Source organism: Ahaetulla prasina, chromosome 2 (genome assembly GCF_028640845.1).
Source record: "Ahaetulla prasina isolate Xishuangbanna chromosome 2, ASM2864084v1, whole genome shotgun sequence".
In the NCBI taxonomy this organism is placed as follows: Eukaryota; Metazoa; Chordata; class Lepidosauria; order Squamata; family Colubridae; genus Ahaetulla; species Ahaetulla prasina.
In genome coordinates this window covers 3,297,675-3,323,797 of record NC_080540.1, presented here as the reverse complement: position 1 = coordinate 3,323,797, position 26,123 = coordinate 3,297,675, and the positions used below count along the sequence as shown (strand labels likewise).

The following is a 26,123-nucleotide window of genomic DNA, read 5'->3' as shown; positions in this document are numbered from 1 at the left end:
TTTTGTGTGGCATCCACATTCCGCTCGGTATATTTGCTCCAGCTGGTGGAGCAAAGTAGCCCTTGTCTCCTGCCGCTTTGGACTCGGAGGGGGAGGTAATGGAATTTTGCACTATCCTTCCCCTGGAGTGGGCTGGGAATGGAGATTTTGCAGTATCCTTCTACCATGCCTACCAAGCTACACCACGCGCACCAAACCATGCCCACAGAACCAGTAGTAAAAAGAATTAGATTTCACCAATGGATTCAACCTTATCTCATTTGGATCAGAAAGGCATAATATGCATATACATAAAAAGCTATAGAAATGGTGGGGCAATGGCTAGAATACAGTACTACAGGCTAATTGCCCACAGCCAGGAGTTTGATTCGGACAGGCTCATGGTTGATTCAGCCTTTCATCCTTCTGAGGTCGGTAAAATGAGGATGTAGGCTGCTGGGGACTTTGTAAACTGCTCAGATAGTATTGTAAAGCATTGTGGATTGGTATAAAAGTCTAAGAGGAATTACTATTGCTATATAGTTTCTCACGAGCATGGATCCAATTATGAGAAGACAGACATCCACTCTGAGCAAAGCATTTTCCACACTCCACACATTTATACGGCTTCTCCCCTGTGTGTATCCGTTTGTGTATTCTTAGGCTACTGTTATGAGCAAAGGTCTTTCTGCACTCCATGCATTTATACGGCTTCTCCCCTGTGTGGATCACCTTATGGGAAATAAGATTACCTCTTTGAGTAAAGGTTATCCCACACTCCATGTATTTATACAGCTTTTCTCCTGTGTGGATCTTTTTGTGGTTACTGAGTCCACTGCTATGCCTAAAAGTTTTCCCACACTGCATGCATTTATACGGCTTTTCCCCTGTGTGGATCTTTTTGTGCATAGTAAGACCACTACTACGAGTAAAGGTTTTCCCACACTCCATGCATTTATACGGCTTCTCCCCTGTGTGGATCATCTTATGGGAAATAAGATGACCAATTTGAGCAAAGGTCTTTCCACATTCCATGCATTTAAATGGCTTCTCCCCTGTGTGGATCCTTTTGTGTATTCTGAGATTACTGTTGTGAGTAAAGGTCTTTCCACACTCCATGCATTTATACGGCTTTTCTCCTGTGTGGATCTTTTTGTGGCTACTGAGTCCACTGCTTTGCGTAAAGATTTTCCCACACTGCATGCATTTATATGGCTTCTCCCCTGTGTGGATCACTTCATGGGAAATAAGATTATCTCTTCGAGCAAAGGTCTTTCCACACTCTGTACATTTATACGGCTTCTCTCCTGAGTGGATACTTTTATGGGAAGTAAGATTACTTCTTTTAGCAAAGGTCTTTCCGCACTCCATGCATTTATATGGTTTCTCTCCTGAATGGATCCTTTTATGGGAAATAAGATTACCTCTTTCAGCAAAGGTCTTTTTGCACTCCATGCATTTATATGGTTTCTCTCCTGAATGGATCCTTTTATGGGAAATAAGACTACTACACCTTGTGAACCTGTTACCACATTCTCTACATTTGTATAGCTTCTCCCCTGTGTGAATCCTTTCATGGGAAGTAAGTTGCCTGCTTGTTCTGAAAAATGTTCCACATTCCAAACATTTATAAGGTTTCTCTTTTGTGTCAATCACTTTTTGAGATTTAAGGGACTTATTTCCAAGAGAAAGAATGAATTTCCCATTGTAATGTCTTTTTATAGCATCTTCTCCTTGGTTTTGGGTTAAATTGTGTTCTTTTACTTGTAATTTAGCTTTGATTAACTTCACACTTTTTCCAGTATATTTTTCCCTTAGTTTCTCCTGTTGGGCAAGAAAGTCTTGCATCAGAGCATCGATGGAAGATGAGCTTTCCTGATTCCAATCATTTGACTGGTTTCTATCATGGCTTTCAATTTCCATTCGAATTCCAAACTTCTCCCTTCCATCTTTAGCATTGATCGCTTGGAACAGTTCAGAGGAATCTTGATTCGCCTGCCCATTATTACCTTCAAAGAAAAATAGAGAAATGAAAATGGTAACATTAGAGAAAAAGATCAAATTGTAGAAAATCGAACAAATTTCCTTCTTAAATTTTCCAAAATCCCATTAGGTTGTTTGCTTGCTTACAGGGGTGTGATACAGACATGATGATTTCTATATTTGTGAGTCATGAAACCTTTGAAAACATCTAAAAAACATCTTTCTTTACAATTATCTATCTATCTATATATATATGCAAATGTTACTCAAAGTTAGCTTTGAGTAAAGGAATAATGAGGGGAAACATCCAAGGAGAAATAAGGAGAAAACTTAAGAATTATTCGGGTGGGTTAATTTCAGCAGAGATCTGTGAGAACTGAAACAATTTTGAAACTAGTTCCTTCATTCCCGGTGTACCTTGGAGCAGCTGCTCCACGACAACTGGCAGGCTGGACTCCTGCTCAGCCTGTTCCTTGATCCCAGCGATGAGATTTTGGAAGAAAATCCCTTGCTTGAAGCCCCCTATTGGCTTGTAAACGCTTTTCGCACTGAGACGACATAGGTTGAGAGGTTTCAGGAATGGCTATTTTGCTGCTCCAATGTCTTACCGACTTTAGATCTTTGGCAGGATCTGGTTCGCAGAGAATAGGGTTCGGGTGCACGGAAGCAGGCAAAAAAACCAACAGCTTCCTACATTGTCACAACATAAGTCCTGGCGTGATGGGATGGGGGTATAAGTAGGGCAAATGTTGTTGCAGGGACTCTGCTGTCATTCGTAAATGTGAATGACAGCCGTGGTGCTGCAACATTCGTAATTTTAGGAATGCGTCTTAAGTACTTGGGAGTGGGCTAGGTCATAAATTGGAATGGTTTCCTTCCTTGGAGTACAAGGCCAGATCATTTCCTTCTCCCTCCCAGGAGACGATAACTGATCAATGATTTTTTAATTAAAAAAAGATAACGATAATGTGTGTTCTTGAACTCTCTGATTGGGGAGTAGAAAACACTTACCCAGAGAGACCACGTTCTGATGGTTTTCAAGCATGACTTCCGAATGCAGCGCTTTTTGGTTAGGATCCAGCTGAGACCATTCCTCCTCAGAGAAATACACAGCCACCTCCTCGAAAGACACAAGACTCTCCTGAACACAGAAAAAAGAACAGGAGGATTTGCAATATCTGATCGTCTTAATCAATGATTTAGACAAGAGGATAGTAGGGGAATTCCTCAAATTTGAAGACAGGACTAAATTGACAAGAATACCAACACTCCAGAAGATAGACTCAAAATATAGATGTATCAACAGATTGGGCCCCATCTAACAAAATGAAAAGCAGCAGTGAGAAATGGAAGGTTCTACATTTAGGAAAGAAAAACCAAATGCACAGGCATAGAATTGGTGATACCTGGTTCTACAGTGTAACAAAGGAGACCATGCTGACATTGGAGCAAGACAGTTGTGGTGAGCGGAGGTCCGTCCAGCCCAACTGCTTTCTGCCTGCCTGGAGGATCTTCGGAGCCAAAGTTACCTGTAGAGGTGATGAAGAAAGGAAGTGCTTTCTGTCGATCACAAGTGGACAGCCATCCACTTTGTTGGATCCGGAAAATCTTCCTGACAGGCAGAGAAGAAGCCGGCCATTAATGGCTGAATTGGAGGTGCGACAGCCAGGACGAAGAAAGCAGAGATAGAAGTGTAAAGTGAAGCAATCTGCCAGATCTGGGTAAGGATAGTCTAATTTCTACCCAGAAGTAAGTTTAATTCCACAAATACATTAAAGAAAAGATGGACTCCGAGAGAAGGAGGGAGGGCACAGATTTCCTTTCTCCAAGGAAAACCGCCGAGTGAAAGTTTTATTTATTTATTTATTTTATTTTTCGTATTTTTATATCGCCCTATCTCCCTAGGGACTCAGGGCAGTTCACAGCCAAATAAAAATATACATATAAATACAAAATAAAACATCAGTTAAAAAACTTATTACAAATGGCCGAATAATTAAAAATAAAAATATACATAATAAAACCCATTTAAAACCAATTTAAATTTTAAAATCTAGTCCAGTCCTGCGCAGATAAATAGATGTGTTTTAAGCTCATGAAGGTCGGAGGTCATTGACTCCTGGGGAAGTTCGTTCCAGAGGGTGGAAGCCCCCACAGAGAAGGCCCTTCCCCTGGGCGTCGCCAGCCGGCACTGCCTAGCCGACGGCACCCTGAGGAATCCCTCTCTGTGAGACCGCACGGGTCGGTGAGAGGTATTCGGTAGCAGCAGGCGGTCCTGTAAATAACCCGGCCCTATGCCATGGAGCGCTTTGAAGATAGTTACCAAAACCTTGAAGCGCACCCGGAAGGCCACAGGTAGTCAGTGCAGTCTGCGCAGGAGGGGTGTCACATGGGAGCCACGACCGGCTCCCTCTATCACCCGCACAGCCGCATTCTGAACTAACTGGAGCCTCCGGGTGCTCCTCAAGGGAAGCCCCATGTAGAGAGCATTGCAGTAATCCAGACAGGACGTCACGAGAGCAAGAGTGACCGTGCATAGGGCATCCCGGTCTAGAAAGGGGCGCAACTGGTGAACCAGGCGAACCTGGTAGAAAGCTCTCCTGGAGACGGCCGTCAAATGGTCTTCAAAAGACAGCCGTTCATCCAGGAGGATGCCCAAGTTGCGCACCCTCTCCATCGGGGCCAATGACTTCTCAACAGTCAGTAGCTGACTGTACCGGGATGCCGGCATCCACAGCCACTCTATCTTGGAGGGATTGAGCTTGAGCCTGTTTCTCCCCATCCAGACCCGTTTTGGGCTGATTACAAATCCATTGAAGTAGACCAGTGATGGCAAAACCTTTTGCCGTTGTGTGCCAAAAGCATGGAAAGCTTGGGGTTTTTTTCACCCTCCCCAGGCTCTAGAGGCTTTTTTGGAACCTGAGGAAGGCAAAAATGTCCTTCGCCCCCACCCAGAGGCCGGAAACTGCCCATTTCCCCATTTCCACTAACCCGGAAGGTGCGAAAATCAGCTGGTCGGAACGCACATGAGCACTGGAGCTGAGCTAGGGCAACGCTCACGTGCCCACATAAATGGTTCCACGTGCCACCTGTAGCACGCATGCCATAGGTTCACCATCACGAAGGAAAAAGAGAGAAGCGACTGGAAAATTAATTTTAAAATGAAAGAGAAAGCATGGACTGAACATTTAAAAAAAAAGAAATATAATTCAAAATATGCATATGGATAAAAGTATTTTTAATGAATTATTTCCCCTTAGTAGTGGGCTACAGTGAAAGTTTTCCTTTTTTTTCATTGACTTACCAACTCATTCTGGAAAAGTAAAAGAGAGTAGGGTGACACATACTGGTCAAAGACAAAATAGAATCAATTGCATAACAATTGGTTTGAAATGGTGTAGGGCAGCGGTTCTCAACCTGTGGGTCGGGACCCAGTTGGGGGTCGAATGACGATTTGCCAGGGGTCGCCTAAGACCATTGGAAATATGGGAAGTATACTTGCGAGTCAATCGGCCCAATGTTGACTCCACAAGCCAGCTGCAGTTTCAAATCAGCCAAATTGAGGCAATGAATTAAAAAAGAGAGAAATTTTTGCTCTGATACCAGCTCTCAAGCCAGCTGCAATCATTCCCAATCGCTAGCCTAATCTGGCTTCAGGCGTGATAAACATAATACGGGAGGAGTCTCCGCTTTAATGCCTCCATCCTCAAGGCAATTGCAAGTAGTTCAGATCACTATCCAATTCGGTTTCAGGCACGATAAATTTAAAAAAACAGTTTGCCGCTTTTTACGGTTGGAGTCGCCACATCGTGAGGAATTTTATTAAAGGGCTCCCAGCACTATAAAGGTTGAGAACCACTGGTGTAGGGTTTCCTGCCTCACCAGGTCCCTCCAAGGTCACATCCTATCCTATCCTATCCTATCCTATCCTATCCTATCCTATCCTATCCTATCCTATCCTACTGTACCCTACCCTACCCTACCCTACCCTACCCTACTCTATCTTATCAACAAAGAACATTTTGGAAGTGACCAGGCTTAATGTAGACACTTTGTTTTCACCTGGTGTTGCACCTGGTTTTTAGAAGCAGATTGAAGAGTTTTTTTAAAAAACTATCGTGGAAAAAGCGAGATAGGTGGTAGCTGCAGAAAAGGATTCCCCTTGAATTTTTTGGGATTATAAATACCTTTGAATGCTCAAAGGGAAAAATGGAAGATAAAAATTTGTTTTGAGAACATGGGAAGAAGATGACTTTGACTTTACCTTTATATCTTGGAACACCAGAGAATTAGACAGGGGATTTAGAGGGGCTTCTGGATTATAAATACTTTTCTTCACTCTTTGAACTTTTATATAAAGGAAGGCCTGGGTAGATTGATCTTTTGGATTATTGGGATTAGCTTCAATAATGTAAAACATTGGAGTATTAAAGATTGGGGACTCAGCGGGCTTTATGGATTACAAATACTAATTGAAAGAAGATAAATATTTTTTCCCTTTCTAGTTTAGTTTAGTTTAGTTTATTTAGACTTTTATACCGCCCTTCTCCCGAAGGACTCAGGGTGGTTCACAGCCAAAGTAAAAAACAACACAATATATACAATAAAAACAATAATAAAAATCTTATTAGACATCAGGCCAGATTAAAACTATTAAAACATAAAAAACCCCAAATTAAATCAAAATCTTAAAAGTGCTAAAAATTTATTTTTAAAATTTCTATGCCAGTCCTGCGCGAATGAATAGGTAGGTCTTCAACTCGCGGCGAAAGGTCCGAAGGTCAGGAAGTTGTCGTAGTCCTGGCGGAAGTTCATTCCAGAGGGTGGGAGCCCCCACAGAGAAGGCCCTTCCCCTGGGGTCCGCCAGCTGACATTGTTTGGCAGCCGGCACCCTGAGGAGTCCCTCTCTGTGAGAGCGCACGGGTCAGTGAGAGGCAATCGGTAGCAGTAGGCGGTCCCGTAAGTAACCCGGTCCTAAGCCATGGAGCTCTTTGAAGGTAGTAACCAAAATCTTGAAGTGCACCCGAAAGACCACAGGTAGCCAGTGCAGTCTGCGCAGGAGCGGTGTTACATGGGAGCCATGACTGGCTCCCTCTATCACCCGCGCAGCTGCATTCTGAACCAACTGAAGCCTCCGGGTGCCCTTCAAGGGGAGCCCCATGTAGAGAGCATTGCAGTAATCCAAGCGAGAGGTAACCAGAGCATGAGTGACTGTGCATAGGGCATCCCGGTCTAGGAAGGGGCGCAACTGGCGAATCAGGCGAACCTGATAAAATGCCCTCCTGGAGACGGTCGTCAAATGATCTTCAAAAGACAACCGCCCATCCAGGAAAACGCCCAAGTTGCGCACCCTTTCCATCGGGGCCAATGACTCGCCCCCAACCGCCACTCCATCTTGGAGGGATTGAGCTTGAGCCTGTTTCTCTCCATGCAGACCCGTACGGCTTCCAGACGGGATGGGACAGTACTTCAACCGCTTCGTTGGGGTGGCCTGGGGTGGAGAAGTACAGCTGCGTATCATCAGCGTACTGTTTTTTTTTTCTTTAAATTAATCTCTTTTTTCTAAGAAGGCCTGTGTGGATTGATTTTGGACTAGCTTGGTATCGTGGAACATTGGAACATTTCAATAGCAAAAATTACAGACATAGCAGGTCTTGTGGATTATAAACCTAACTGATTGCAACATTGAGATATTGAGATACTGAAGAGTGATTGAACCTGAAGGAACTGATCTGTGATCTGTTTGCTTCTCCTATATCTGTGGAATATTGACAGATGCTGTTAGTGGGATGCTGTTAGTGATCAGGGTCCAGGAGTTTTATAAGAAGTTATATGATTACGAATACAATATTTGGAAAAAGCCAACTTATCAAAACTGTAGGAAACAGTGAAGAAGATGTTGAATGAAAGAATAACAATGGTAGAATTAGTAGAGGCGATTAAAAGACAGAGAAATATCAAAACACCAGGCCCTGATGACCTGCCAGTAGCAATCTACAAAGAGTTACAAGAAACATTGAGTTGTCAATGTTAGAAATATATAATGGAAGTATTACTGGAAGCTAAGAGACCAGATACATGGTCTCTTTGCTTTTTAATAAGATTTGCTTATTTTTGAACTACAGGTTATAAACGAGACTTTTTTAAAATGGTAATGGGGAAATGTGAGCATTTAGTTATTTTTCATTAGCTTTGAAGAATTCCAAATCAAAGAACAACCTTAAATAATAGGCTCAAGATCCAGATGGATCTTGACAGACTTGAACACTGGGCCCTATCTAACAAAATGAAATTCAATGTAGAGAAAAGTAAAGTCTTACACTTAGATAACAAAAACCAAAAGTACACATATAGACTGGGTAAAACCAGGTTTATTAGCAGTTACTGTGAGAGGGACCTTGGAGCCTTAGTAGACAACCAATTAAATTTGTTTTTCCAGTTTTGGTCACCACACTATAAAAAAGATGTTGAGACTCTAGAATAAGTGCAGAGAAGAGCAAGCAGGATGATTAGGGGACTGTAGATTAAAACATATGAAGAACAGTTGCAGGATCTGGGCATGGCTAGTCTAGTGAAGAGAAGGACCAGGAGAGACAGGATAGCAATATTCCAATATTGGAGGTGCTGCCATAGACAGAAGAGGATCAAGCTATTTTCCAAAGCACCCGAAGACCAGGCAAGGAATAATGAATGGAAACTGAACAAGGAGAGATTCAACCTGGAAATAAGGAGACATTTTCTGACAGTGGGAGCAATCAACCAATGGAATAGAGGTTGTCTTCAGAAGTTGTGGGACCTTTATCGCTGGAAGCTTTCAAGAACAGACTGGACTACCATCTGTCAGAAATGGTATAGGGTCTTCTTGGGTGGGGGGCTGGACTAGATGACAAAAAAGGTCCCAACTCTGTTAATCGTTACCTTCTGAAGTCGATAAATAACAAAAAGAATGAAGGTCTAGCAGTTCCTGCCTCTGTGATACTATTTTATTCCTAATTCTTGAAGGATTTTTAAAAATTACTTCATGTAAACTCAAAGTTGGAGGAGTACCTGGCAGAACAAAATAACCAGAGGAAGCTATGCTGGCTGACAGCAACTTGAACCTACTATTCTGCTCTCCATGTTGTGGAAGAACACAAAAATAACCCAGTCCAAACAAGAGGGGGAAATAGAAGCACTCTGCACACCCGCTTCACTTCCTGAAGGGAGAATACAAATCTAATAACTTTTCCCTTTCTTACTTGATTTGAAGGTTCAACCACTGTTTGATCTCCGTCATAAAAACCAGAAAACTCCATTCTTTGTTTCTCTGTAAGGAATAAAAAATTTCAAAATGCCTAATTAACAAAATAGGAGGAGGTATTCTATAGAAGAGAAGAGAGTGAAGGATCTTCCATTACCTCCTGAGGTGTCCTGACTTTGATCTTCCCAAGGGATTCTCCTGAAAAACAGCTCCTGAGCGGGATTTGATGGGTTCTTCTTTCCCTCAGGATCTCTGATCTCCACAGTGCAACACTTCAAATAGGAGGAAGGAAAAAAGAAGCAGAATTAATGTACATCACACAGCATAAAGTGGATTCTTATATTCGGAATGGAACCTAAATGCCCCCAATATCCATCAGTGAGGTTGAGTGAGAAAACAATGGAACAATGTCCTACAAGAATTGGTGGGACATCTCCACCTATTATGAATGTCAGAGAGGTTTGGGAAGGAGGGGTGAAGTATTGAAACAGATTCTCTACTCTCTTTTAAGCTCTCACCTGCATCTCGACCTGCTCCTTCTGCTTCTCCGCCTGGCTCAGGAGGAAGCCTTCCACCAGGGCCACCGCCTGGGAGCTGGTCTCTGCTCCATACTCCCGCACCCAGCTCTCCATCTCTGGGGGCAGGAGAGCCAGGAACTGCTCCAGAACCACCAGGTCCAGCATCTGCTCTTTGCTATACTTTTCTGATCTCAGCCATCGCCTGCAAAAGTCATGGAGGTGGCTGCAAAATTTTCGGGGACCCTCAGCCTCCCGATATTGGATGAAGTTCCAGGGCTGAACTTCTGAAGGGAGGATGGTTTCCTCCTCCAGGATCTTCTGCCCAGTCCTTGTCCAGAGCTTCCCAGGCTGAGCAGCTGAAGGGCCTTTCCCGGCTCCCTCCTTTCCCAAAGGTTGTGTCTCCATCCTTTCTCTCTCCTGCAGAGCAACTCCAAATGGCTCCAAGGACTCTTCTGGGTCTCCAGATGCCTTTTCCTTCACAGGACCATTTCTGGTGCCTCAGGACTCTGATCCCTCCAAGTTATTCCGCTCTTTTTTTCCCAGCAGGAGAAAAGTTTGCCTTGCAAAGGTTACAAATAATTTCGAGTTTCTGTATCTGAGATGGGAAGAAAAATAATTAGAAAGAAAGTGGAATTCAGCCACCGAATAACTGAACAAACTTCACCCCAAAGGGCTCATCGCAGCGCAGGGCCGGGAAGGAGGCAGCTGGAGAGGCCGCCCTGCTTCTCTCCCCCCCGCCCGACTCTCCCGCAGCCTCTCCGCCCCCTGCGGAGCCCCAGGGGTTAAGGAACGCGAGTGCGACGTCCTAGAGCGGCAAGCGTTCGTGATGTCATTTCCTCCCCCGCCTCCTCTTGCAAAGGCAGCCGGGTCTTTCGCCCTCGAGTGGACCAATAGGGAAGCGCCTGAATTTCCCATCTCTTGGCGGAAATCGCCCCCTGGTGGATTTGCCGCAAAGTACCAGGATTGTATAAAGGGCGGGAAAGAGGATCGCGTCTGAGGGAAAAGGAGAGGATGATGGAGAGGATGAAGGCCACGATCAGGAAAATTATTTCATTTCTTTAATTCAATACATACAGGGGCCCTTCTGAAATCATTCGCTCAACCTCTCAGCAAAGGGAGGAGAAGAAAGGGCAGAGACCCCTCCAGCCTCTTCTGACGAAAGAAAAGGAAGATCCTGAAAAAGGAATAGAAAGCTAAACTATGATGAGGAAAACCCATTTTTACGTAGGGTTTGAGTAGGAAATTCACCTCAAGAAATGTGACTAGGAAGCTTGAGCCCCTTGGAGCATTTAGAATAGAATAGAATAGAATTTTTATTGGCCAAGTGTGATTGGACACACAAGGAATTTGTCTTGGTGCATATGCTCTCAGTGTACATAAAAGAAAAAATACGTTCATCAAGGTACAACATTTACAACACAATTGATGATCAATATATCAATATAAATCATAAGGATTGCCAGCAACAAGTTATAGTCATACAGTCATAAGTGAAAAGAGATTGGCGATGGGAACTATGAAACGATTAATAGTAGTGCAGATTCAGTAAATAGTCTGACAGTGTTGAGGGAATTATTTGTTTAGCAGAGTGATGGCCTTCGGGAAAAAACTGTTCTTGTGTCTAGTTGTTCTGGTGTGCAGTGCTCTATAGCGTCGTTTTGAGGGTAGGAGTTGAAACAGTTTATGTCCAGGATGCGAGGGATCTGCAAATATTTTCACGGCCCTCTTCTTGATTCGTGCAGTATGCAGGTCCTCAATGGAAGGCAAGTTGGTAGCAATTATTTTTTCTGCAGTTCTAATTATCCTCTGAAGTCTGTGTTTTTCTTGTTGGGTTGCAGAACCGAACCAGACAGTTATAGAGGTGCAAATGACAGACTCAATAATTCCTCTGTAGAATTGGATCAGCAGCTCCTTGGGCAGTTTGAGCTTACTGAGTTGGCGCAGAAAGAACATTCTTTGTTGTCCTTTTTTAATGATGTTTTTGATGTTAGCTGTCCATTTTAGATCTTGCGATATGATGGAACCTAGAAATTTGAAGGTTTCTACTGTTGATACTGTGTTGTCAAGTATTGTGAGAGGTGGAAGTATGGAAGGGTTTTTCCTAAAGTCTACCACCATTTCTACGGTTTTGAGTGTGTTCAGTTCCAGATTGTTTTGGTTGCACCACAAGGCTAGTCGTTCGACTAATTCAATTCTAATTCTATTCTATTCTACTATTCCAATTCACATTCCAATCTGACTCTGGTATTTCAATATTAAGATCTTTTCCCAATTTATCCTCATCACTCTTTGTAATTTTTCATCAGAGTTAATAATCTTATAAACCCTGCTAACGAGTCCCTTTAGCCCAATTTTATCTTTCATAATCCGAGATACTAGATATTCAAATTCAGTTTCACATCTATTTGTTGAATAGTTTTCCCTTAATTTTTTTGTCCATTTTTCTATCTGTATTTTTTCAAACCAGCTTAACCCTAATTTTTCAATAATTTCTTTGTTCCTCCTTTCATTTTCTAAAACTTTTAACCAATCTATAATAATTTCTATATTTTCATCTTTAATCAGTTCATTACGTCTTATATTATTTTTAATCAGCCAATTTCCAATTGTCTTCCCCCAAAAGATTATATCCGGAATTAAAATTTTAACAAATTTATTCCACATTTTACTTAATCCCTTTAACCAATAACTTCTAATTTTGAGTTTGCTTTATCTAAAAACCACCTTGATCCAAATTTCTCTATATCGCTTAACTCTAAATCTCTCCAATGATTATCTTCACCTTTAAGTATTTTTACCACTATCCGGATACCATATGCACAGTAATAATTAAATAATTTGGGGATTCCCAATCCACCTTCCTTTTGATTTTGATACCACATTTTCTTCACTAATCTAGGTCTTTTCCCACCATTGCAAAATTTGTCCAATTTTTTCTGATATCCTTCAATATCTTTCTCTGTCAAATTTAACAGTAGCATCTCGAATAAAAAGTTAAACTTGGGCAGCAACATCATCTTACACATTGCAATTCTACCAAACCAAGACAACTTTAACATTTTATATTTATCTATCTTCTTCTCAATTTCATTCATCACCACATCATAATTAAGTTTTTTCAGTTCTTTAACCTTGAGTGAAAGCATTATACCCAAATATTTCAATGTATTTTTAATCCTTATCCCAAATTGCTCTTGCATATTCTCGCGCTCATTACCATTACTATCCATCAATAATTCTGATTTTGACCAATTTACTTTCAGACCTGTCATTTCCTCAAATTCTTTCAAATGCTTATATATCTTTTTCAGATCTTTCTCTATATTTTTCAAAATAATTAAAGTATCATCCGCATACAAATTTATCTTATATCCCTTATATCCTTCTAATTCTTCATCTTTCTCTATCATTTTTGTCAAGATTTCCATAGCCAATAAAAATAATGTTGGGGACAAGGGACATCCTTGTCTCGTACCCGCTTCTAATTTTATCTCTTCAGTTAATATTCCATTCATCTTCACTCTTGCACTACTTTTTTGATACAATTTTGAAATAACATGTATAAACTTATTACCAAAGCCTAAAGCCTCCACAATTACTTTAATAGCTTCCCATTGTACAGAATCAAAAGCTTTAAAAATATCCAATGATACTATACCAATTTTATCACCATTATATTCAGCTACATCTATAATATTTAATACTCTTCTAACAATATCACTCATATATCTGCCCTTCACAAAACCAACTTGGTTGTAACTTATATATCTATCTATAAATCTACTTAATCTATTACTTATAATAGCAGTAAATATCTTTGCATCCTAATTAATTAAAGAAATGGGCCGGTAGGACTCAATCCTTTCTAAATCTTTATCTGGCTTAGGAATTAGGGATATCACCGTTCTGTTCCAAGACGAAGGAACTTCTCCACCATGTAATATTCCATTAAATAATTTCTGCAATCTTGGTATTATTAATTCTTTAAATTCTTTATAAAACTCAGCAGGTAATCCATCCTCACCTGGAGCTTTCCCTAATTTTATTTTTTGTATAATTCCATTAATCTCATCTTGTGTTATATCTTCTTCCATCAATTTTTTATATGTTTGATCAATTTTCACCACATATTTTTCTAAATAACTTTGCAATTTTCCCCGATTGACTAGTTTCTTTGAATATAAATTCTGAAAAAAGTTTTTAACCACTTCACATTTCTTTAATTTTTTGTAACATACCTTTATCATCTATCAAAGCTCCAATTTCTCTCTTCTCTCTTTTATTTTTCGCCATCTTTGCCAATAACTTAGAGTTTCTGTTACTAAATTCAAAAAAAATCCTATTTAAATATCTCAAATTCCTTTTTACCAACTCTGTATCCTCTTCTATCATTTTATTTCTTAACATATTAAGCTCCTCAAGGATTTTTTTTTCTTTAGTAAGCAAAAATTGATTTTCCAATTCTTTAATCTGGTTTTTATCCCTTTCCATTTTAATTTTATAATTTTTATATTTCCTACTTGATAAATTAATACTCTCCCCTCTAAACACCGCTTTCATCGCATCCCAAACAATTTCAAATTTAACCTCCCCATTATCATTTAGTCTCCAACTTTCCTCCAATTTTTTAAGTATCCATTTTTTATCCTTTTCATTTTTATACAGTTTCTCCTCATATCTCCAATAACTTCTTTTTTTCTCAAAATTAAAATCTAAATCCACCATAACTTCTGCATGATCAGAATCTTTAAAATTCCCACCTCTACCTTATCCACATTGTTCAGCAAATCTTTAGAGAGAAAATATAATCAATTCTGGAATATGTATTATATATCTTAGAGAAAAAGTGTATACTCTTTCAGTTCCTTTAACCTCTCTCCACATCCACTACACGTTTCGAGCATCCAGTTATTTAAAATCCCCATTTTATTTGCTCCTCCACAACGAAATTAGTGATCTGTTTTATCTCTGATTAATTAAAGAAATGGGCGATAGGACTCAATCCTTTCTAAATCTTTATCTGGTTTAGGAATTAGGGATATCACCGTTCTGTTCCATGACGAAGGAACTTCTCCACCATGTAATATTCCATTAAATAATTTCTGCAATCTTGGTATTATTAATTCTTTAAATTCTTTATAAAACTCAACAGGTAATCCATCCTCACCTGGAGCTTTCCCTAATTTTATTTTTTGTATAATTCCATTAATCTCATCTTGTGTTATATCTTCTTCCATCAATTCCTTATATGTTTGATCAATTTTCACCACATACTTTTCTAAATAACTTTGCAATTTTCCCGATTAATTGGTTTCTTTGAATATAGATTCTGAAAAAATTTCTAACCACTTCACATTTCTTTAATTTTTGTAACATCTTATACCTTTATCATCTATCAAAGCTCCAATTTCTCTCTTCTCTCTTTTATTTTTGCCATCTTTGCCAATAACTTAGAGTTTCTGTTACTAAATTCAAAAATTCCTATTTAAATATCTCAAATTTCTTTTACCAACTCTGTATCTTCTTCTATCATTTTATTTCTTAACATATTAAGCTCCTCAAGTTTTTTTCTTTAGTAAGCAAAATTGATTTTCCAATTCTTTAATCTGGTTTTATCTCTTTCCATTTTAATTTTATAATTTTATATTTCCTACTTGATAATTTAATACTCTCCTCTAAACACCGCTTTCATCGCATCCCAAACAATTTCAAATTTAACCTCCCATTATCATTTAATCTCCAACTTTCCTCCAATTTTTAAGTATCCATTTTTATCCTTTTCATTTTATACAGTTTCTCCTCATATCTCCAATAGCTTCTTTTTTCTCAAAATTAAAATCTAAATCCACCATAACTTCTGCATGATCAGAATCTTTAAAATTCCCATCTACCTTATCCACATTATTCAACAAATCTTTAGAAAGAAAAATATAATCAATTCTGGAATATGTATTATATATCTTAGAGAAAAAGTGTATACTCTTTCAGTTCCTTTAACCTCTCTCCACATCCACTACACGTTTGAGCATCCACTTTAAAATCCCCATTTTATTTGCTCCTCCACAGCAGTGGGGTTAGTACTATCTATTTTATCTCTGATTAATTAAAATCCCCAGCTACAATTACTTTCCTATACTTTCATTCTCCAAAATTTTTGTTATTTTTTCAAGAAATTCTCTTTGTTTTTCATTCGGTAAATATAAATTAACAAGTGTCACTTTCTCCTCATTAAGATTTCCAACAATTAATACATATCTTCCATCTTCATCCAAAATTACCTGATGTTTTCAAAATACACCCTATCTGATATCAGTGTTGCAACTCCTCTAGCTTTTGAAGTTCCAAATGCTTTTTCATATATTTGCATACCTTTTATATACATTCTATTTGAATCTTCAGATTTCTGATGGGTTTCTTGTAAAAATAAAATATCTGGTAAATCTCTTTTAATCTTAAATTCCAATCTTCTTCTTTTAATCTGATTCCCTGTACCCTTCACATTCCATGACATTATTTTTATGACTCCCATTTAAACTGTAAATTTTTCAATCCTATCCCCACCTCTTCCTTTCTGTGCCCAAAACCCAACATTAAACTCCCATATAACAGACATTTAACATAAAAAAACAAAAAAAAAAACAAAAAAAAAAGACAAAAGACAAAACAAACAATAAAAAACAAACAATCTTCTTCCCCCACATCCTCATCGGTTTCGCCTCTATAAAGAGAATGGGGGAGAGGGGACGTGCCAATGTCCGGGTCACTTCTTTTGGGCTGTCTATTTAAATTCATCACTCAAGAAAAAAGAAAGTGGTAGCTCTCTCCTGCATTCAGCTTCATATTTTCCAAGACTCTTATCTGCTTCTTCTCCTGCTGTATCCTCACGACTTTTCTTCTGTTCGACCAACACAGGTGAGATTTCTTTCCTCTGTTAAGTTAAACCAGTCACTTATTACTGAGAGGGTTACTGCTTCATAATATAGTTTAAAATTAGGCATTCTTAAACCACCTCTTTCCCGTGAATCCTGTATTATTTTCATTTTAACCCTCGCCTTTTTACCCTGCCATATAAATTTATTAATCCCACTCTGCCAATCTTCCAAATTTTTATCCTTTTAATTATAGGTATCATCTGGAACAGAAACAAAAATCTAGGTAACACATTCATTTTAATAGCCGCAATCCTTCCCAATAGGGATAACTGCAATTTCTTCCAGCCATTCATATCATTCTGAACTTTTTGCCATAGCAAGTCATAATTATTCTTATAAAGTTTCTTGTTCGATGAGCTAATATAGACCCCTAAATATTTAACCTTTTTTACTACCTCAAATCCTGTCATTTCCTCTAGTTTTGTTTCTGTTGTATAGACATATTTTTAATTATCACTTTTGTTTTTTTCTGATTTATTTTAAATCCTGATACCTTTCCATATTTATCAATTACTTCCAACAAAAATCTACTTGAATTTATAGGATTCATTAACGTAACCACTACATCATCTGCAAAAGCTCTAACTTTGTACTCATATTGTCTAATCTTAATTCCCTCTATTTTCATTAATTCTCGTATTTTATCTAATAATGGTTCCAAAGTCAAAACAAACAATAATGGTGATAAGGGACATCCCTGTCTTGTTCCTTTCGCAATCTTAATAACTTCTGTCAAACTACCATTTACTATAATCTGTGCTATTTGCTCTCCATAAATCGCTTTAATTATTCTAATAAAACAATCTCCAAATTGCATTTTCTCTATTAATTTAAATAAAAAATCCCAATGCAATCGATCAAAGGCTTTCTCTGCATCCAAAAAAATAAGTGCTTGAAGTATTCTTCTTTTCCAAATATTCCAATATATTAATAATCTGTCTAACATTATTCCTCATCTGCCTCCTTTTATAAAACCAGATTGATCAGTATGAATTCTTGTTGTAAAACTAACATTAATCTATTTGCTATTATTTTACAAAAATCTTATAATCATTATTTAAAAGTGAAATCGGCCTATAGTTACCAGGTTTAGAGCAGTCTTGCTCCTCTTCGGTATCAGTGAAATAAAAGATGTTTTCCATGACGGGGGTATTCCCACTCCTAATTGTATCTGATTAAATAATTCTTTAAGTGGGCCTAATATTTCATCCTGTGTTTTTTTATAATAAGTTGCTGTAAGACCATCTGTACCAGGGGTTTTCCCCATTTTTAATTGTTTAATTGCCTCCACTATTTCTCCAGTAGCTATCGGCCGGTTCAGCTCCTCCTCTGTTCTAATGTTAGAATATTCACCTTATAATCTTTCAAATAATCATAAATATCCCTATCCAATATTTTGTCTTTTGCATATAGTGCAGTATAAAATTCTGAGAATGCCTTTTTAATTTTATCCTGTTGATATGTCTCTTTACCTTTATATTCTATTTTTTGTATGACACGTGCTTTCTGTTTCTTCCTTAAATTATATGCCAACCATCTCCCAGGTTTATTTGCATTACAAAAAGTATTATGTTTAGCATATTGTATATTCGTTGCCACCTGGTCTGCCATTAACATATTAAATTGACTCTGTAATATTTTTATAGCCTCTTTAAGTTTATGATCTTGTGGGTTTTGAATTAATAACTGTTGCTTCCTTTGAATTTCTTCTTCCAAATATCTACGCTGCTTTTGTTTATTATTCCTTTGCCTGTTGTCCAAATAAATCAATATCCTCTAATAAACGCTTTGCTTCCCACACAGTTCCTATAGGTGTCCCTTTGTACATATTAAAATCAAAAATTCTTTTAACTGTTTCAATAAGTTACATTATCCTCATATCTAAACAGATTTTCATTCAACCTCCATGTTCTACCACCTTTTTCCTTGTAATAATTCCATCCATACTGGGCTATGGTCAGTTAAACACCAAAATATCTTCGCTTTCTTCACCCTAGAAAGCAAGTCATTAGAAATTAAAATAAATCAATGCGGAAAAGATTGATGCCTATCAGAAAAAGTAAAATCTCTCTCATCTGGATTCCGTAATCCATATATCTCTAAACTCAAAGTCTTCCATCATTTCAAAAAGATTTTGGTAATTTTGCATGTATAGGTATCTTCTTGGAGGAAGTTCTCTTATCCTTCTTGTATCAATTACTCCATTCCAGTCTCCTAATAAAATAAACGAACTATAATCCCAGAGGTCAACCTCTCATGTAACATTTTGTAAAACTTTTCTTGTTGCTGATTAGGTGCGTAAATACCTATCAACAAAGTCTGCATCTATCACGAGTTCAATAGCAATAAATCTTCCTTGAATATCTGCCTCAATTAGCTTAGCTGGTATATGCTTCCTGATATATACAACAATTCCATGCTTCTTTTCCAAAGCTGATGCAACAAAATGGTTACCCAATTTTGAATTAATTAAATATTTTTGGTCTGATAATTTTATATGTGTCTCTTGCAAACAAATCACATCATTTTTAAATTGTTTCAAGTAGTGAAATATTTCGCTTCTTATATGAGCTGAATTCAAGCCATTAACATTCCATGACGAGATTCTATTTCATTACCTCCTGAAGCTTTGAATCAGACAACGGAAGTCCTCTATCTTCTTAGTTTACAGCTTCCATAATGGGATCCTGACTTTTACTTTGAGACTGTTGCCACCTTCAACTCCTGTTCTCCAATTTTTAAAGTTGTCTGATATGAAACTTGCAGAATTTGATTTCTCATAGTCCTTTTCACAAAATAAACCACAATGTCCCGAGGAAGCTTTCTCTGTCTTGCAATCCAAGAATTAACTCTATATATTTTATCAATTTGGTAAGCTACCTTTCCGCTTCAATAAATTCAGCCAATGCTTCTGATATAATTTTTCAAGTCTTCTCCACGCTCTTCTCGCATACCACAATTCTAAGAGCTCCTTCCATAAGTTTATATTGTAATATCACAACCTGATCTTCATTTTGATCCACTTTTTTCTGAACACCTTTCATTTCATCTTCTAAATACTTATTTGACTGAGAGATCTGTTGCATTTCCACTTCCAATCCTTCAATTTTTTTACTCAGTCCTTGAACTGCCATAAGAATATCTTCTTATTTGCATTAAACTCCATATATCTCTAAACTCAAAGTCTTCCATCATTTCAAAAAGATTTTGGTAATTTTGCATGTATAGGTATCTTCTTAGGAAGTTCTTATCCTTCTTGTATCAATTACTCCATTCCAGTCTCCTAATAAAATAAACAACTATAATCCCAGAGGTCAACCTCATGTAACATTTGTAAAACTTTTCTTGTTGCTGATTAGGTGCGTAAATACCTATCAACAAAGTCTTTTTGCATCACCAGTTCAATAGCAATAAATCTTCCTTGAATATCTGCCAATCATTAGCTGGTATATCCTTCCTGATATATACAACAATTCCATGCTTTTTCCAAATTGATGCATAAATTACCCAATTTTGAATTAACTAATATTTTTGGTCTGATAATTTTATGTCTCTTGCAAACAAATCTCTTTTAATTGTTTCAAGTAGAAATATTTTCCTTCTTTTCTGAGCTGAATTCAAGCCAAACATTCCATGACAAGATTCTATTGCCATTATTCCTCCTGATTTTGAAGCAGACAACTGAAGCTCCTCCTCCGGTATCTTAAGTCCCACAGATAATGATCCTGACTTTACTTTGAAGGTTGCCACCTTCAACTCCTGTTCTCCAATTTTAAAGTTGTCTGATATGAAACTTGCAGAATTTGATTTCATAGTCCTTTTCACAAAATAAACCACAATGTCCCGAGGAAGCTTTCTGTCTTGCAATCCAAGAATTAACTCTATATTTTATCAATTTGGTAAGCTACCTCTTGGGGTCCGCTTCAATAAATTCAGCCAATGCTTCTGATATAATTTTTCTTAAGTCTTCCACGCTCTTCTGCATACCAATTCTAAGAGCTCCTTCCATAAGTTTATATTGTAATATCACAACCTGATCTTCATTTGATCCACTTTTTCTGAACACCTTTCATTTCATCTTCTAAATACTTATTTGACTGAGAGATCTGTTGCATTTCCACTTCCAATCCTTCAATTTTTACTCAGTCCTTGAACTGCCATAAGAATATCTTCTTATTTTTGCATTAAAATTCTCCATCATCTCTTTTGCCTATCTTCAGAAAGTTTTAATTGTTCTTTCAATATTTCCTCAAGACTTGTTCAGATCCCTTCCAGAAGGCTTTAAAGGTTTAGCTGCCATTCTGTCTTCAAAAGAATCAGGAATTCAAACTTAATAACTCCTTCCCTCCTTTCAGTATAAAAAACTCCGTTTGTAACAATCCACAAGTAACGCTGCTTCATCGCAAAAATTTTACTTTCACTTTAGACGCCATTTTAAAAGTCAATTAATCAAAGACAAAGAAAGGTTTCAAATTTCAAAGGGAGTCGGTACTTGCCGTGTTGATTCTACATCAAAGTTCAACGCCAGTGAAATTCCGTCTGCTTGGAATATCAATCAATTTAATAAGTTCTCAGAGCAGAAACATTCCTCCTTTTCCTGATAAAAACAGGGCTGAAGTTGGAGGGAATTCTCATAAATCCAGGAAAATTCGCTCTTAAAAGCAAACCCCCTGTCAGACCTGCCACTCTTCCACAATTCTGATAATCTCTTTCACCCAGAGATTATGCTAAGCTCAGTGAACAGTGATTTATTTTCTGTTTCACTGACTTTTACAATCTTCTAACACGGAGTGCTCTGTTTGAGCACCCAGCAGGAGGGTGACGTCACTGGAGCCTCCTTCTACACTTTCATTCTCCAAAATTTTTGTTATTTTTTTGAGAAATTCTCTTTGTTTCTCATTCGGTAAATATAAATTAACAAGTGTCACTTTTTCCTCATTAAGATTTCCACAATTACATATCTTCCATCCTCATCCAAAATTTGATGTTTTCAAAATACACCCTATCTGATATCAATGTTGCAACTCCTCTGGCTTTGAAGTTCCAAATGCTTTTCATATATTTGCATACCTTTTATATACATTCTGTTTGAATCTTCAGATTTCTGATGGGTTTCTTGTAAAATAAAATATCTGGTAAATCTTTAATCTTAAATTCCAATCTTCTTCTTTAATCTGATTCCTGTACCCTTCACATTCCATGACATTTTTATGACTCCCATTTAAACTGTAAATTTTCAATCCTATCCCACCTCTTCCTTTCGCCCAAACCCAACATTAAACTCCCATATAACAGACATTTAAATATAAAAACAAAAAACAAAAAAAAAAGAAAAGACAAAACAAACAATAAAATAACAATCTTCTTCCCCACATCCTCATCGGTTTCACTTATAAAGAGAATGAGAGGGACCAATGTCCGGGTCACTTCTTTTGGGCTGTCTATTTAAATTCATCACTCAAGAAAAAGAAAGTGGTAGCTCTCTCCCATTCAGCTTCATATTTTCAAGACTCTTATCTGCTTCTTCTCCTGCTGTATCCTCACGACTTCTTCTGTTACCAACACAGGTGAGATTTCTTCCTCTTAACCCTTTAGGTCTTGCCTCAATAGCCCCTTTTTCTTCTTCAGTTGATGTTTCCATATTCCACCCATCTTAAGCATTTGATCTTTTATCTCCATTAAATCCTCCTCCTTGATCAGTCCAAGCTCCTGTAAATATAGTATTGCATCTATGTCCGGGTAATTGTACGATCCTTCCTTTATAAAAAAAAATTTAGTTGTTGTGGTGGTCTCCAGTTATATTTAATTTCATTATCTCTTAAAATCTTCGTAATTGGCTTCAAAAAATATCTCCATGCTCTTTCTTCTTTTGATATATCCGGAAGACTTGAATAGTCTTCCTTCAAACTTCAAAGCATATCTCTCTCACCTATAACTTCCAGCTTAAAGATTTGCAACCTGAAACACATTCCTGTTGAACCATTTTGCCTTCTATAACCAATTCTAAAAACACTTGCCAAATCTGCTATTGTAAACGTAAGCATCAAGATCATTAATCCATTTTAAAACCCACTGTTTCAATTTATCTACCTTTTCTTCTTGAATTCTTGATAACCAAATTGTATTTCCTCATTTTCCAGGAGACAAATTCTCTTGTCTTGCTGCTCATTTTTGTAAAATATTTCACCAATTTGCCGATCCACTTTTTCATCATGTACATGAATCTGCTCAAGTTCATCTTTAATAATTGTCATTTCACTGTTTGCTTTGTAAAATTTTCATTCATTTCTTGTTTCATTTTTCATTTCCAATGTCAAATTATCCATATCCGATAATCCTGCTATTTTTCCCAATTTTAAAGCAATAACTTGCTGCATTCTGAAGTTGTTGAGAAAAATTTTCAAACTAATATTTCAAACCACTTTTGCAGAGGGTCTTAATGAAGATCAAGGACAGTAATTTTAATTGAAGCAAGATTTATTTTGGATTTTATTTATTTCAACAGTAATTCATAGTCACAGAGAACACAGATAACTTCACAGCTTAAACACAGCCATTTTTCTCCTCACAACAAAGAAAAAAATTACTGCTTCATTCAACTTAAACTTTGAGAAAATTCTTCCTTTGTTATTCAGATCATAAAATGCATAAACAAGCTGTTAATTTCCTCTTAAAAAAAGTTGGAAAACAACGCCCAGTAAAATCCTGCTGGTCAAGTTTTCACACAAAGATCAATTTAATTCAATTAAACTCTTCTCATTAGCAAATTCAGTCTGTAATATTCACATCTTGGCCTCAAGTAAAACACAGAACACGATGTTTGTAAAAGCAAAACAAAAGACAGCAATTTATTCCAAACTCATTCGTTAATGCCTGTCAAATAAAAAACTCCATAATTCAAGCAGTTTCAGATGACCTACCGGTTTTAAATTCAGTCTTGGGCTGTTAACACTTCCCACGATTTATTAACGTTAGTCCATGTGCATTCCAAACACGCAAATCATAAATCTTCATTAATAAGCCCTGTGAAGTGAAGGAGGTCACCCCACCACGGTCATGGCCAGTGCCTTGGAGCGAAGATGAATTTCTTGAAGCGCACTCCACAGGTAGGTGCAGTCTGCGAGAAAATGGGAGCCACAAGGCCCTCTATCCGCAGCTGCATTCTGAACCAACAGCTCCAGGTGCTCTTCAGAGCCCCATGTAGAGAGCGCAGTAATCCAAGCGATGTCACGAGGATGACTGCATAAGGCATCCCGTCAGAAGGCGAACTGGACCAGGCTAACTTGGTAAAAGCTCTGGAGAGACAAATGATCTTCAAAAGACAGACAGCCATCCAGGAGAATGCTGATTTCCATCAGTGAACTGCTTCAACAGTCAATGGATGCTTGACTGTAGATCCACAGCCACTCCTTTTGGATTGAGCTGAGCCTGTTCTCCCCATCCAGACCCATACGGCTTCCAGACAGGGACAGCACTTGAAGCCGTTGGGGTGGCTGTGAAAAGTACAGCTGAGTGTCATCCGCATACAGATGGTACCTCACCCCAAAGCCACTGATGATCTCACCCAGCTTTCATAGATGTTGAACAGGAGGCGAGAGAATACCCTGTGGCACCCCACAAGTGAGGTGCCTGGGCCAACCTCTGTTAACACTGTCTGACCGATCAGAGAGATAGGAGGAGAACCACCGAAAGGTGCCTAACCTCCAATCGGTGCAGGATACCATGGTCGATAGTATCAAAAGCTGAGAGGTCTAATAGGACCAGGGCAGAGGAATAATCCCTGGCCCTCCAGAGATCATCAACCAAGACCGTCTCAGGCTGTATCCGGGCAAAGCCAGACTAGAACGGGTCTAGATAGACAGTTTCATCCAGGTACCGGGAAGGACATATCTCCATTGAGATAACATAATCTGGGAGAGCTTGAGAGGGTCTCATGCCTCTTCAAGCAGGGATGACCCTCCAACAAAGAAACATTTATAATTGAGCAGTTCCTAGCACCAACCAGGCACGGTCAGTAAACATGTGGTGACATTCAACCTCCCCAGCAACCTGTCCATGTCCTCGAGCCACAGGATCAAATCCATCCCAAACAATCTCAACAAGACGGTCTAACATCTCAGATCCACCCAATTTTGATCCAAACCATTTGAGCGATCATATAGATAACCATTAAATCGGCACGCCTTGTAGGGTCATCGCATCCTGTTGAAGAAGAGCGGGTCACCAAACAGCCAAAATCTGCTGCAATGAGGGAGGAGACATAAAATGCCTCATTGCCACTAGGTAGGTCCTAAAGGACCTAACTAGTGTCGATCAGCTCTGAACGCTGATCTCCAGGCACTCAGTTCTGGTTATCTCCCTCCTCAGAAAACCAAGGAGCTCTGAGATCGTGGTCAGAGGCCGCAGGAGACACGGTCAAGAGCCCCAGGTGGCCAGTTCCCAAGCCACCACTAGTTCTTCAGTGGCAGATCCTCAGGAATGGCCCAAGCTCCAGGAACCTCTCTGTCCATCAGGGGGACGGAACCACCAGAATCGTCTCTGTAGTGGTGGTCTGAAAGTCCAGGGAGGAGAGAGGATCTGACCATGATAACGCTCAATGACTTCTAAAACCAGATCACCATCCACTGTCCAGATAAAAATAACATCTGTGTGCCTCCCAATGTGCGAGTCCACTACTTGGCCAGGTCCAAGGCCGATGAGGAACTGAGTAGTGATGACATGAGATGGCAGGTTAAAGTCCCCATGATCATAAGTCTAGGGAAAGCAGAAACAGCTGGGCAGGGCTGTGGTCACGCAGCAAGGAGCCAGGTACGTGACTAACAAGAACTGACACCTATGGCATTTCAAAGAGGGTTACAACCGCAATCTGAGGAACAGTGGTCTCCCTAGACTTTTATGACAAAATCACCCTATTTGGGTCAAGATGGAATGCCTGAAACCCCAGTGGACAGTCTGGGCATTTTCTGTGCACCAGGTCTCCGTAATGCCCATAAGGTCATGAGTGATAAGATCGCAAACAAGCTGTTCATTTGGAGGCATTGCATAACATCAACTGAAGGTGAGATCCTGACCATCCGGGAACAGGAGAGGTCTGAGTGAGCGCGTGATCGCTTTCAAACATTGAGCACGCGCTCCAGGGATCGACATGAACCTATGCACTGTCCCACTTATGCTCAACAACCACCTCACCTAGAACATAGTCCTCCTCTGACCTCCGAACCTAATAAAGCCGCTGAGCACAATGAAAATAGAGGCAAATGAAAGACTATAATTCCTCTGTAGAACTGAATCAGCTCTTTGTAAACAGTGATGGCTCATATCCAACATTCCTCAATCGTATCAAAATGTTAACAACGACTCAACACATATAGACTCCACAGAAGAAACAACGACCTAACACATATGGACTTTACAGAAGATAATGTTGAAAAGCCCTTCGTAACCTGAAACCATCATTATCTATTGGACCAG

The 26,123-nt window shown here is 38.7% G+C and overlaps 2 protein-coding genes across 5 annotated transcripts in view; both read right to left on the bottom strand.

Annotated features, from left to right (window-relative positions):
* LOC131192674 (zinc finger protein 91-like) overlaps positions 1-26,123 on the bottom strand; it is a 131,227-nt gene that overhangs the window by 75,552 nt on the left and 29,552 nt on the right. The window contains exons 1-2 of one of the 4 annotated variants that reach the window (XM_058172048.1): positions 10,795-10,894; positions 9,721-10,713 (exon numbers count right to left, since the gene is read on the bottom strand). The exons of 1 other annotated variant lie outside the window; for it this stretch is intronic. In XM_058172048.1, coding sequence (XP_058028031.1) covers positions 9,721-10,125 — 405 coding nt within the window. In that variant the 5' untranslated portion in view covers positions 10,126-10,713; positions 10,795-10,894. Of the gene's footprint in view, positions 1-9,720; positions 10,714-10,794; positions 10,895-26,123 lie in introns of those variants that run through there. 2 more of the 4 variants (XM_058172049.1, XM_058172050.1) reach the window with 2 other exon arrangements.
* LOC131192760 (zinc finger protein 501-like) lies at positions 241-9,733 on the bottom strand. Its single transcript, XM_058172254.1, has 4 exons — positions 9,721-9,733; positions 9,360-9,474; positions 2,974-3,103; positions 241-1,988 (listed from the first exon to the last, which is right to left on the bottom strand). The coding sequence occupies exons 3-4, from the start codon at positions 3,005-3,007 to the stop codon at positions 496-498; spliced, it is 1,527 nt and encodes a 508-aa protein (XP_058028237.1). The 5' UTR covers positions 3,008-3,103; positions 9,360-9,474; positions 9,721-9,733; the 3' UTR covers positions 241-495.

Bases quoted from the DNA above. Each gene is read 5' to 3' on its own strand.
- LOC131192760 (XM_058172254.1), bottom strand. From the start codon at position 3,007: ATGCTTGAAAACCATCAGAACGTGGTCTCTCTGG. The intron at 1,989-2,973 runs GTAAGTGTTTTC...TTTTCTTTGAAG, and splicing joins TCAGAACGTGGTCTCTCTGG to GTAATAATGGGCAGGCGAAT.